Source organism: Bos indicus, chromosome 15 (genome assembly GCF_029378745.1).
Source record: "Bos indicus isolate NIAB-ARS_2022 breed Sahiwal x Tharparkar chromosome 15, NIAB-ARS_B.indTharparkar_mat_pri_1.0, whole genome shotgun sequence".
NCBI lineage: Eukaryota > Metazoa > Chordata > Mammalia > Artiodactyla > Bovidae > Bos > Bos indicus.
This window is the reverse complement of record NC_091774.1, coordinates 18,503,686-18,517,616: the sequence shown is the minus strand read 5'-3', so window position 1 is coordinate 18,517,616 and position 13,931 is coordinate 18,503,686. Positions and strand designations below refer to the sequence as shown.

At 42.2% G+C, this 13,931-nt stretch overlaps 1 protein-coding gene across 4 annotated transcripts in view; it reads left to right on the top strand.

Moving 5' to 3' along the window:
• LOC109569844 (protein O-glucosyltransferase 3) overlaps window positions 1–459 on the top strand; it is a 147,024-nt gene extending 146,565 nt beyond the window's left edge. For all 4 annotated transcript variants that reach the window (XM_070803369.1, XM_070803370.1, XM_070803371.1 and 1 more), the window contains one exon: window positions 21–459. In XM_070803369.1, the coding sequence (XP_070659470.1) occupies window positions 21–146 (126 nt within the window). In that variant the 3' untranslated portion in view covers window positions 147–459. The remainder of the gene's footprint in view (window positions 1–20) is intronic.
• Window positions 460–13,931: the final 13,472 nt, after the last annotated feature.

The following is a 13,931-nucleotide window of genomic DNA, read 5'->3' as shown; positions in this document are numbered from 1 at the left end:
CTCATCTTTCCACATTCCAGAAATACGCTGAACGCCAGTTGAGCAAACCTGAAGTACGTGATGGAATGGAACTTGTTCCCCAGCCAGGTGACAGTGCATCTTTGTGCCAATGCCACAGGAAAAGGCCTTTAAGACAAGAGCTCTAAGTTAGTCCAGATTCACGCTCCTATGTGTGCCAGCAGCAACTTTCATGGCAGCATACACATGGAATCTCAGCTGTGAAGACTGTGAAGACACCCTGGAAGGCTGGATGCAGGGGACTGCTTCTCTTTATGGTTTCATGCTATGTGGATGGACAGGGCAATATTAGAGTAAGTATTACCAAATATCTTAGTATATCAATATCTTTTCAGTAAAAACTGCTATTATCATCATCATCATCATAGTTTCTCTAAGAAGAAAACTTGGGGATCATAGTAGATAGGCTTGCCAAAATATAAATAACTTTCTATGAAACTATTTACACTGTATTTATTGGTTTCTTTCCATCCCTTCTTCACTTTCCCTCTTCCCCTTCCAGTTATGAAGCAAATATATTTTTGCAGGGCACTACAAGCTGCTTTTGGTATTCAGTAATAGCAAGTTTCCTCTTGGAAGATCTGATATGAATAATTAAGGAAGATGAGAATGACTCTGTTATTAAAGGTAGCTTGGATACTGTGGAGGGAAATTATTTTAAAGCTCATTCATATCCTTTTAACTAAGCTTTACTCAAGGTCCAAGACAAAATTAAGCAGAGATAGTGCCTTAAGCTAATAATTCCCAGTCGATCTGAATTGGACACCCATCAAGGACCACCCAATTTTTTTAAATAGATGAGAGAATCCTATGGGTACCTTCATTATCTATATATTTGAATAGATAAATGATAACTGTAGCCATGTAGGGATCTTTAATTCTTTTTAATCTTTAAAAGGGATGCTTGAATACCTCTCCAACAAGCTCCAGGAAGCCTGATATCTTAAGATTCACTAACAAGCTAATGACAAAAGCAAGCATCTATTCTTCACTGTACCCCTTCTGTATCTCACTGTGCTATATTACTAAGATAACAACTTTGGAAATTTACTTTACCTTTTAGGACAGGGTGTAGTATTAAGACTTACAGCCCAGAAATTCATTACACACTCCTTGTAATATCACCAATCTGAAACTCAGTTCATTAAAGAACACACTCCCCAAACAGGAAATACCCACACTCCCAATTTAAAAATATTTACTCTTCTAATTGAAATATTTACCTAACCTGGAAAACAGTGTGACCACTTTAAATTAGCCATATCTATTCTTTACTGAACATCAATAGGGACACAGAATTTTTTTTAAACTAGATGAAAGCAAAACCACATTTTATAACAGTGTAATCAAAACCAAGGCCTCCCTGGTGTTCACCAGTATAAAGAATCTGTCTGCAATACAGAAGATGCAGGAGATGTGGGTTTTATCCCTGGGTCAGGAAGATCCCCTGGAGGATGAAATGGTGACTCACTCCAGTACTCTTGCCTGGAAAATCCCATGGACAGAGGAGCCTGGCGGGCTACAGTCCATGGGGTCACAAAAAGTTGGATACAACCGAGCACCTACAGCATCTGTCCATGGAAAACACTACTACACACCAGCTGCTCAAAGCACCAGTGCATGAGTGTGAAATAAAGGGCAAGCTGTGCAGTGACTGGATCCTGTGGAGGAGATGGCTGTGAGGATATGTGAGAGTGTTAGTTGCTCAGTTGTGTCCAACTCTTTGCGACCCCATGGACTGTATGTAAGTTAATATAGTAACTACATTTATCAAAAATAAGCTATCATCATTTTGTTACAGGCAAGAATACTGGAGTGGGTAGCCATTCCCTTCTCCAGGGGATCTTCCCAACCCAGGAATCAAACCCAGGTCTCCTGCATTACAGGTGGATTCTTTACCATTTGAACCACCAGAAAAACCCCAATAAAATGTTGGAAACATGTTAGTCATCATGAGGGAGCTGGCTAAATAGATATCTATACATCAAGGAATACAGTTTAACCATTAAACAGAATGCTATGCTAAGTCACTTCAGTTGTGCCCGACTCTGTGTGACCCCATAGATGGCAGCCCACCAGGCTCCTCTATCCCTGGGATTCTCCAGGCAAGAACACTGCAGTAGGTTGCCATTTCCTTCTCCAATGCATGAAAGTGAAAAGTGAAAAATGAAAGTGAAGTCGCTCAGTCGTGTCTGACTCCTAGCGACCCCATGGACTGCAGCCCACCAGGCTCCTCCATCCATGGGATTCCCCAGGCAAGAGCACTGGAGTAGGGTGCCACTGCAGAATGAATTACTTCTAAATGCACCATCATGAAAGCGTTTCATGACAGTGTTCAGTGAAAAAAGTTACAGAAGAACATGTATAGTGTGACACCATATATGTAAAAAAACAAAATGTATCCATATGGTTGAAAGGATATTCACCAATATCTGAGGAGGGAATGGAGAGAAGGGAATTTTTACTTTTGCCTTAAACCTGTCTATGGTATTTAAAATGTTTTTACTGTAAGTATGAGTCAGATTGGACAACAATGAAAAATACAAACCTAGGAAAAGAAAATAAATGCATAAAAGATATATATAAGAAGATAAAATGAATATTTATATCTCCTTTGTGCTATTTTAAAATTTACTATGTCTAGAATTTTGTATCATGGGATATATTATTCACACTTTTTAAATAAAGTACACTTTCTAAAGAAATTTGAAAAAGATAAATTTTGTTTTTTAAGAAAGAGGATTGAACCACCTATAGTTTTGGTATTTCTGTAACTGGGTTGGTCTAGTTTTAATTCTATTATGTCTTCATGAATGAATGAATTAAAACTTCTATCACCAACACTGAATCCCTAGTGAGTAGAAATTAATATTGAAGGAAAAGATATTTGGGCTTGACACTATTATTTTCTGTTATTTCAGGTGAAAATATAGTAAGTGCAGTGTCTTAGTTCATGCTACCATTATAAAAAATTTACCATAGGCTGGGTGGCTTTGACAGAAAATATTTATTTCTCACAGTTTTGGAGGCAGTCAGTCCAAAATCAAACTGCCAGCAGACTGAAGTCTGGTGAGAGCCCATTTCCTGGTTTGCAGACTGATACCTTCTCATTGTATCCTCACATGGTACAAAGCAGAGAGGAAGCAACTCTCTCCTGTCTCTCTTATAAGAGCACTAATTGCATCACAAGGACTCCACCCTCATCACCTAATTACCTCTCAAAGGCTCTGTCTCCAAATACCATCACATTAGGGATGAGGGTTTCAACATATTAATTTGGGGGGTCGGGTACAGGCAAACTTTCAGTCCATAGCGGGCAGAGAGAGGAAACATTCTCTCCTGACATAAGGCCAAGGTAAGAAGAAATATAAGTTTCTTATTTAGAGGGGTATGAAATCATCCTTGTGGTGGTGAGTTATGTTTGACTTCCATTAGTTGAGAAAAAACTAGACAGTAAAAATCCCTCTTCTATGAACAGAATCAGATCTTCTATGCACAGAACCAGAGTTTATCCTATCCCAACCAGTGCTGCCCCTAACTATGCCAACCTCTCATGGAACCATTCCAGTTACTGAGATCAAAGTTTTCTTTTTTAAGCCAAGTTCTCTCTATAGAGCTATATGGAAGAGGAAGCCACACTAAACTCTGATAAGCAACACTGCAACATTTCTTAAACACAGGGAAAAAACAACAACTGGAGTTTGTTTATTCTATGGAAAGAAATTGCAAATCCTGGAAGTGTGCACAGTTAGGGTAGGGGCAACTTATGTACAGGGAGTTATGACTGCCAGAAGTGAGGAAAGAGAGTTAGAAAAGAAGAAATATTTTCATGAGCTACTTGTTTTGTTTCACCCCCAACTGGATGTACACTTCAATACAGTTTGATGCTAACCACCCAGATTTAGCATCAGATCCTACAGGTTTAGGGCTCCTTGTTCCACAAGACTGTCTTTATAGACACCAGGCACAAGTTAGGTTCCCAGGCTACCCACACTTCTGATCAACTGGCTGCTAAATTAGAGGTGCCCATGATAGCCCTCAGGTTCAATAATTCTCTAAAACAACTCATAGAACTCAGGAAAATGCTATATTTAATGACTACCACTTCATTTTAAAGGATACCCATAGGGCAAGCCCTGGATAAATCAATTGAATTTTTAAAAGAAAAAACAAAGCAACAGGGCAATTCTCAACAAGTCCTGGGGATAAGGAAGACAGATTTCTGTCCAAAGAATCAGCTAACATGCCCATTCCTATCTCCCAGCCTCTTCAAACTGCTGATGCCCTTACACAATAGACTCCCAGATATTTCTCCAGCAAGGATGGGTTTATTCAGCATCAGGAGAGATCTGCACATGGACCAGAGCCTTGTCTAACTCAGTGAAACTAAGCCATGCCATGTGGGGCCACCCAAGACAGACGGGTCATGGTGGAGAGGTCTGACAGAATGTGGTCCACTGGAGAAGGGAATGGCAAATGACTTCAGTATTCTTGCCTTGAGAACCACATGAACAGCATGAAAAGGCAAAAAGATATGACACTGAAAGATGAACTCCCCAGGTCGGTAGGTGCCCATTATGCTACTGGAGATCAGTGGAGAAATAACTCCAGAATGAATGAAGGGATGGAGCCAAAGCAAAACCACACCCAGTTGTAATGTGACGGGTGATAGAAGCAATGTTCGATGCTGTAAAGAGCAATAGTGCATAGGAACATGTAATGTTAGGTCCTTGAATCAAAGCAAATTGGAAGTGGTCAAACAGGAGATGACAACAGTGAACATAGACATTCTAGGAATCAGCCAACTAAGATGGACTGGAATGGATGAATATAACTCAGATGACCATTATATCTACTATTGTGGGCAGGAATCCCTTAGAAGAAGTGGAGTAGCCATCATAGTCAACAAAAGAGTCCAAAATGCAGTTCAGTTCAGTTCAGTTGCTCAGTTGTGTCCAACTCTCTGCAACCCCGTGAATCACAGCACGCCAGGCTTCCCTATCCATCACCAACTCGCGGAGTTCACCCGGACTCATGTTTATCGAGTCGGTGATGCCATCCAACCATGTCATCCTCTGTAGTCCCCTTCTCTTCCTGCCCCCAATCCCTCCCAGCATCAGGATCTTTTCCAATGAGTCAACTCTTTGCATGAGGTGGCCAAAGTATTGTGGTTTCAGCCTCAGCATCAGTCCTTCTAATGAACACCCAGAACTGGTCTCCTTTAGGATAGACTGGTTGGATCTCCTTGCAGTCCAAGGGACTCTCAAGAGTCTTCCCCAACACCACAGTTCAAAAACATCAGTGCTTCGGTGCTCAGCTTTCTTCACAGTCCAACTCTCACATCCATACATGACCACTGGGAAAACCATGGCCTTGACTAGATGGACCTTTGTTGGCCAAGTAATATCTCTGCTTTGCAATATGCTGTCTAGGTTGGTCATAACTTTCCTTCCAAGGAGTAAGCGTCTTTTAATTACATGGCTGCAATCACCATCTGCAGTGATTTTGGAGCCCAGAAAAATAAAGTCTGACACTGTTTCCACTGTTTCCCCATCTATTTGCCATGGGACAAGTTGCCATTATCTTAGTTTTCTGAATGTTGAGCTTTAAGCAAACTTTTTCACTCTCATCAAGAGGCTTTTTAGTTCCTCTTCACTTTCTGCCATAACGGTGGTGTCACCTGCATATCTGAAGTACTTGGATGCAATCTCAAAAACGACAGAATGATCTCTGTTTGTTTCCAAGGCAAACCATTCAATATCACGGTAATCCAAGTCTATGCCCCGACCAGTAATGCTGAAGAGCTGAAACTGAACAGTTCTATGAAGACCTACACGGAGAAGGCAATGGCACCCCACTCCAGTACTCTTGCCTGGAAAATCCCATGGATGGAGGAGCCTGGTAGGCTGCAGTCCATGGGGTTGCTAAAAGTCAGACACGACTGAGCGGCTTCACTTTCACTTTTCACTTTCATGCATTGGAGAAGGAAATGGCAACCCACTCCAGTGTTCTTGCCTGGAGAATCCCATGGATGGAGAAGCCTGGTAGGCTGCAGTCCATGGGGTCGCACAGAGTCAGACATGACTGAAGCGACTTAGCAGCAGCAGCAGCAGCAGCATGAAGACCTACAAGACCTTCTAGAACTAACACCCCAAAAAGATGTCCTTTTCATTATAGAGGACTGGAATGCAAAAGTAGGAAGTCAAGAAACACCTGGAGTAACAGGCAAATTTGGCCTTGGAGTACAGAATGAAGCAGGGCAAAGGCTAATAGAGTTCTGCCAAGAGAACGCACTGGTCATAGCAAACACCCTCTTCCAACAACACAAGAAAAGACTCTACACATGGACATCACCAGATGGTCAACACCGAAATCAGATTGATTATATTCTTTGCAGCCAAAGACGGAGAAGCTCTATACAGTCAGCAAAAACAAGACCGGGAGCTGACTGTGGCTCAGATCATAAACTCCTTATTGCCAAATTCAGACTTAAATTGGAGAAAGTAGGGAAAACCACTAGACCATTCAGGTATGACCTAAATCAAATCCCTTATGACTATACAGTGGAAGTGAGAAATAGACTAAGGGACTAGATCAGTAAGACAGAGTGCCTGATGAACTATGGACAGAGGTTCATGACATTGTACAGGAGACAGGGATCAAGACCATCCCCAAGAAAAAGAAATGCAAAAAAAGGCAAAATGTCTGTCTGGGGAGGCCTTACAAATAGCTGTGAAAGAAGGGAAGCGAAAAGCAAAGGAGAAAAGGAAGGATATACCTATCTGAATGCAGAGTTCCAAAGAATAGCAAGGAGAGATAAGAAAGCCTTCCTCAGTGATCAACGAAAAGAAATAGAGGAAAACAACAGGATGGGAAAGACTAGAGATCTCTTCAAGAAAATTAGACATACCATGAGAACATTTCATGCAAAGATGGGCTTGATAAAGGACAGAAATGGTATGGACCTAACAGAAGCAGAAGATATTAAGAAGAGGTGACAAGAATACACAGAAGAACTGTACAAAAAAGATCTTCATGACCCGGATAATCACAATGGTGTGATCACTCACATAGAGCCAGACATCCTGGAATGTGAAGTCAAGTGGGCCTTATGAAATATCACTATGAACAAAGCTAGTGGAGGTGATGGAATTCCAGTGGAGCTATTTCAAATCCTGAAAGATGATGCTGTGAAAGTGATGCACTCAATATGCCAGCAAATTTGGAAAACTCAGCAGTGGCCACAGGACTGGAAAAGGTCAGTTTTCATTCCAATCCCAAAGAAAGGCAATGCTAGAGAATTCTCAGACTACCACACAATTGCACTCATCTCACATGCTAGTAAAGTAATGCTCAAAATTCTTCAAGCCAGGCTTCAGCAATACGTGAACTGTGAACTTCCAGATGTTCAAGCTGGTTTTAGAAAAAGCAGAGGAACCAGAGATCAAATTGCCAACATCTGCTGGATCATGGAAAAAGCAAGAGAGTTCCAGAAAAACATCTATTTTTGCTTTATTGACTATGCCAAAGCCTTTGACTGTGTGGATCACAATAAACTGTGGAAAATTCTTCAAGAGATGGGAATACCAGACCACCTGACCTGCCTCTTGAGAAATCTGTTTTCAGGTCAGGAAGCAAGTTAGAACTGTACATGGAACAACAGACTGGTTCCAAATAGGAAAAGGAGTACATCAAGGCTGTATATTGTCGCCCTGCTTATTTAACTTATATGCAGAGTACATCATGAGAAATGCTGGGCTGAAGGAAGCACAAGCTGGAATCAAGATTTCCGGGAGAAATATCAATAACCTCAGATATTCAGACAACACCACCCTTATGGCAGAAAGTGAAGAAGAACTAAAGAGCCTCTTGATGAAAGTGAAAGAGGAGAGTCAAAAGTTGGCTTAAAACTCAACATTCAGAAAACTAAGATCATGGCATCTGGTCCCACCACTTCATGGCAAATAGATGGGGAAACAGTGGAAACAGTGGCTGACTTTATTTTTCTGGGCTCCACAATCACTGCAGATGTTGATTGCAGCCATGAAGTAAAAAATGCTTACTCCTTGTAAGGAAAGTTATGACCAACCTAGATAGCATATTAAAAAGCAGAGACATTACTTTGCCAACAAAAGTCTGTCTAGTCAAAGCTATGATTTTTCCAGTGGTCATTTATGGATATGAGCTGCTGCTGCTGCTGCTGCTAGTCGCTTCAGTTGTGTCCGACTCTGTGAAACCCCATAGACGGCAGCCCACCAGGCTCCCCCGTCCCTGGAATTCTCCAGGCAAGAACACTGGAGTGGGTTGCCATTTCCGTCTCCAGTGCATGAAAGTGAAAAGTGAAAGTGAAGTCGCTTAGTCGTATCTGACTCTTAGGGACCCCGTGAACTGCAGCCTACCAGGCTCCTCCATCCATGGGATTTTCCAGGCAAGAGTGCTGGAGTGGAGTGCCATAAAGAAAGCTGAGTGCTGAAGAAGTGATGCTTTTGAACTGTGGTGTTAGAGAAGACTCTTGAGAGTCCCTTGGGCTGCAAGAAGATCCAGCCAGTCCATTCTAAAGGAGATCAGTCCTGGGTGTTCACTGGAACGACTGATGTTGAAGCTGAAACTCCAGTACTTTGGCCATATGATGCAAAGAGCTGACTCATTGGAAAAGACTCGGATGCTGGAAAAGATTGAGAGCAGGAGGAGAAGGGGACTACAGAGGATGAGATGGTTGGATGGCATCACCAACTCAATGGACATGGGTTTGAGTGGACTCCGGGAGTTGGTGATGGACAGGGAGGCCTGGCATGTTGTGGTTCATGGTATTGCAAAGAGTCAGACATGACTGAGTGACTGAACTGAACTGAACTGAACTGAGGAGAGATCTGCAAACCAGACGTGCAACCTAGGTGAGATACATGCAAGTCCCAAAGGGCAAGGAAAGGAGAATGCTTTTATAAAGAGGAAAATGTAGTTGGGAGGGGTGCAGTAAACCAAGAGTCCATGGCCTTTCATTGGCTGAGTCCTTGCCAGAAAAGAAGCCCCTTCTTCCATTTGGGCTCTACTACTGGGATGGGTGTGAGGGCTCCCACTACTGGTCTCCTAATTCTATTTAATTTAGATATCTTGATATCATTTTTCACCGGCTAACCCCCTCTGGCTTCTTTTAGGCCACTGCAAGACTGTGCCTTTGATCCACATGCACTCCTCATGTGTGACATTGTGGTTTTTCTACTATATTAGGTATTTTTGAAAGACCCCATGCTAACATGGGGGGCAGGCTTGTCCACTGTTGAGGTTTGTTCCAGTGTCTAAGTTGTAGAGGAAAGAAATAGCATGTAATTGCGACTCCTCTACCTCTGCACAAAATATTCTTCTCAGATTAATTCAGTTTTTTTCCTTATCTCTTGTCTTTACTTGGCTTATAAATCTTTGCCTTCTAACTAGAAAGCAAAAATATTAATTTTATTAGTATAATAATAACTGCTGTATAATAATAAAAAGAAGAGGTGGGGAGAAAGAGGAGAATAAGGAGGGATATGGGGAACAGAGTGAAGGAAGGAAAGTTTGTAAAACCACCCAGAAGTTCCTCTGAGTTCTGTTTCCTAATTAATTGTTCCTAGATTTAAGCAGGTGCCTATAAATAAATCAACAGAAAAACTGATGGTTTTAAGTCTTAGTAATCCTTTGTGACTAAAGAAACTCTTTCTTTAAAAAAATTTCAAATGTTTTTACATATATTGCATGTGTGCTAAATCACTTCAGTCGTTTCTGAATCTTTGTGACCCCATGGACTGTAGCCCCGCCAAGCTCCTCTGTCCGTGTGATGCTCCAGGCAAGAATACTGGAGTGGATTGTCATGCCATCTCCCAGGGGATCTTGCACAACCAGGGACTGAACTCTGGTCTCTTACATGTTCTGCATTGGCACATGGGTTCCTTTCCACTAGTGCCATTTGGGACGCTGCTGGGAGCCAGCATGAGGAGCTCTGCCCATGGCAAAGGTCATGAGGAAGGAGGCTCAGCATACGCAAAGGCGGGATCAAGCCTCAGGAGTCCCCCTGAAAATTCTCGAGCATCTACCCCCAAAACCAGAGTCTACCACTCTCACCTACACCTCTGACTTTACAGGGGGCTGTCCCCCACTACCTCTCTCTGAAAAAAGGAGTTAACTTACAGCTCCAGTTAATAAAGTTCCTGGGTGTGATAGTGTTTCAACCTACAAATTCCTTTGGAAGTCCTCTAGCCTGCCTGAATAGGTTTTTCTGGCCACATGTGATTGCTCAGAGCCTCCCAACTGTGAGAGGCATGAGATGTTCTAAACTGTCTAAATACAGATTCCTTTGAGCAGTTAAAAGATTGATTAGAAATTGTATTGGTGAAGGGTTTTTCACTTGTTGGGCCAATGTTTGCTGCTAAGTCTCCATATCCCTTACCTGCTGTGTCCCTGGCAGTGTATTAATTAATATAATTGGTGTAAGTAGTAGCTTTATTGTTTGTAACCTTGGACCCTTGAGTTAATTCTTTTTCTTGTTATAGTCCACCACACCTTTGCCCTATAGGAATGCAACTTTATCTAATGCTTTTGGAGGGTTGCTGCTGCTGCTGCTAAGTCGCTTCAATCGTGTCCGACTCTGTGCGACCCCATAGATGGCAGCCCACCAGGCTCCCCCGTCCCTGGGATTCTCCAGGCAAGAACACTGGAGTGGGTTGCCATTTCCGTCTCCAATGCATGAAACTGAAAAGTGAAAGTGAAGTCTCTCAGTAGTGTCTGCCTCCTAGCGACCCCACGGACTGCAGCCCCCCAGGACCCTCCGTCCATGGGATTTTCCAGGCAAGAATACTGGAGTGGGTTGCCAGGTGGCGCCTGACTAATCACCTTTAGAGAAAAATAAGTTTTCTGAAGAAAGAGTCTTAAAATGTTAACAGGCCTCCAGGCCAGAAGATGATGCAAATCACCTAAAGTTTTGCATATGATAAGTTTGCAGGAAGAAAGCCAGGCTTACTGCATGACTCTACCCCTTCCCCCATTATCTTCTATGCATAACTTAAGGTATAAAAACTACTTTGGAAAATAAAGTGCAGGCCTTGTTCACCGAAACTTGGTCTCCCCATGTCGTTCTTTCTTTCACCTTCTGGCTGAATTATTCAGCCTCTTTTCTCCACTGAATTTCCTCACTGAGCTATCCTTATTTAACCACTCTTTATATCCTTAATTAATGTTTAATTAAGCAATTGTTTCCTGATCTTCACCGACACTGTCCCCGCTTTGAATTCCCTGGATCCACTGGGGATGGACCCTGGTAGGAAGCCCTTTACGTATATTAGAGCAATAGAAAAAGGTCTGAGCCTACTACTAAGGAATTACTGAATTTTTCTAGATCAGGTTAATGGTAAAATAATACATGCTCAAATAGTCATTATAATTGACTGGCACTTTACTAAAAATATGTGGGACTTATTTTTAAAGTAAAATAAAAAGCACAATTATACCTAATGTTTCCATGACTGTATCTTTACAGTTTATTATTCATAGCTACTGTGTATTAATGCATCAGGTAACTACATAAAAGGGAACTAAAGCTCACATCTGTTTATTCTGATTTGCAATAATGATTTTAAAGAACTCTGGAAAGTCAATGAGTCAATGAATTAGCCTATAGGGAATTTCTTCTGTATAATTCCATATTATATAGGGAAGATTTTCTTCAGCTGTTTATTCCCCTGGACGTTAACTTTCCAACAATTAATTACAAATTAATGGTATTATGTGCATGAGCACAAGAGGAAAATGGCAAAACTGGGCAGTTTCCAAACAAGATACCTGACATTGCAATAAATGACAAACTAAAACATTGCCAAGAGTGAAACATTTGAAACTCAAGCAAAGCAAACATGGCTTAGATCTGCAGCATTTGTATAGTTTAAATTTACCTAGGAATTCATTTAGGAGATCATCTCTTTTCACTTAAAAATCGGTTTAGCTAAAGAGCTTAAACTTAGAAATAGCATTGGACTGCAGTCACGTGTCACTTACTCTTTGATCCTGTGGAGGATTGATCTGTCAAGATGCTAGAAGAGTCAGTTCTTTTATTTACAAAAGAATAAATTCAGTCATTTATTTTTGGGGGCTCCAAAATCACTGCAGATGGTGACTGCAGTCATGAAATTAAAAGATGCTTGCTCCTTGGAAGAAAAGTTATGACCAACCTAGACAGCATACTAAAAAGCAGAGACAGCCAGTGGCTAAGATGGCAGAAGAACAGGACAGGGAGACCACTTTCTCCCCCACAAATTCATCGAAAGAACATTTGAACACCGAGCAAGTTCCACAAAACAACTTCTGAATGCTGGTAGAGGACATCGGGTACCCAGGAAGGCAGCCCACTGTCTTCAAAAGGAGGTAGGACAAAATATAAAAGATAAAAAGAGAGACAAAAGAGGTAGGGATGGAGATCCATCCCTGGAGGGAAGTGTTAAAGACAGAAGTTTCCAAACAACAGGAAACACTCTCTCTGGCTGATCTGTGGCAAGCCTTGGAATCTCAGAGGGCAAAATAACTGGGAGGAAAAATAAATAAATAATTAAAACCCACAGATTACGTGCCTAACAGCAACTCCCATCGGAGTAGCAGCTCAGACACTCGAATCTACCACTAGAAAGCCAGGGCTGGACAGGGAGGTGGGGCTGCTTTGCCTAGGGTAAGGACTGGGCCTGAATGCCCCGAGGGCAATCTGAGGGAACTAGCTTGAGATAACAACCTAGACTGTGGGATAGCTATCCCATGAAAAGCCCTACCCTAAGACACCGGCACGTGCAACCCCATATCCAAGGAGCGGTGGCTGCGTGGGCACAGGAGGGCTGAGAGGAGCTACTCCACATTCAAGGTCAGGAGGGACGGCGGTGAGGAGATACCCCTCGTCCAAGGTAAGGAGCAGTGGCTGCGTTTGCTGAAGCAGCCATGAAGAGATATCCCGTGTCCAAGGTAAGAAAAACCCAAGTAAGACGGTAGGTGTTGCAAGAGGGCATCAGAGGGCAGACACACTGAAACCATAGTCACAGAAAACTAGTCAATCTAATCACATGGACCACAGTCTTGTCTAACTCAATGAAACTAAGTCATGCCCTGTGGGGCCACACAAGATGGGCGGGCATGGTGGAGAGGTCTGACAGAATGTGGTCCACTAGAGAAGGGAATGGCAAACCACTTCAGTATTCTTGCCTTGAGAACCCCATGAGCAGTATGGAAAGGCAAAATGATAGGAAACTGAAAGAGGAACTCCCCAGGTCAGTAGGTGCCCAATGTGCTACTGGAGATCAGTGGAGAAATAACTCCAGAAAGAATGAAGGGATGGAGCCAAAGCAAAAACAATACCCAGTTGTGGATGTGACTGGTGATAGAAGCAAGGTCCAATGCTGTAAAGAGCAATATGGCATTGGAACCTGGAATGTCAGGTCCATGAATCAAGGCAAATTGGAAGTGGTCAAACAGGAGATGGCAAGAGTGAACATCGACATTCTAGGAATCAGTGAACTAAAATGGGCTGGAATGGGTGAATTTAACTGAGATGACCATTATATCTACTACTGTGGGCAGGAATCCCTTAGAAGAAATGGAGTAGCCATCGTGGTCAACAAAAGAGTCCGAAATGCAGTATTTAGATGCAATCTCAAAAACGACAGAATGATCTCTGTTCGTTTCCAAGGCAAACCATTCAATATCACAGTAATCCAAGTTTAGGCCCCGACCAGTAATGCTGAAGAAGCTGAAGCTGAACAGTTCTATGAAGACCTACAAGACCTTTTAGAACTAATACCCAAAAAAGATGTCCTTTTCATTATAGAGGACTGGATGCAAAAGTAAGAAGTCAAGAAACACCTGGAGTAACAAGCAAATTTGGCCTTGGAATACAGAATGAAGCAGGGCAA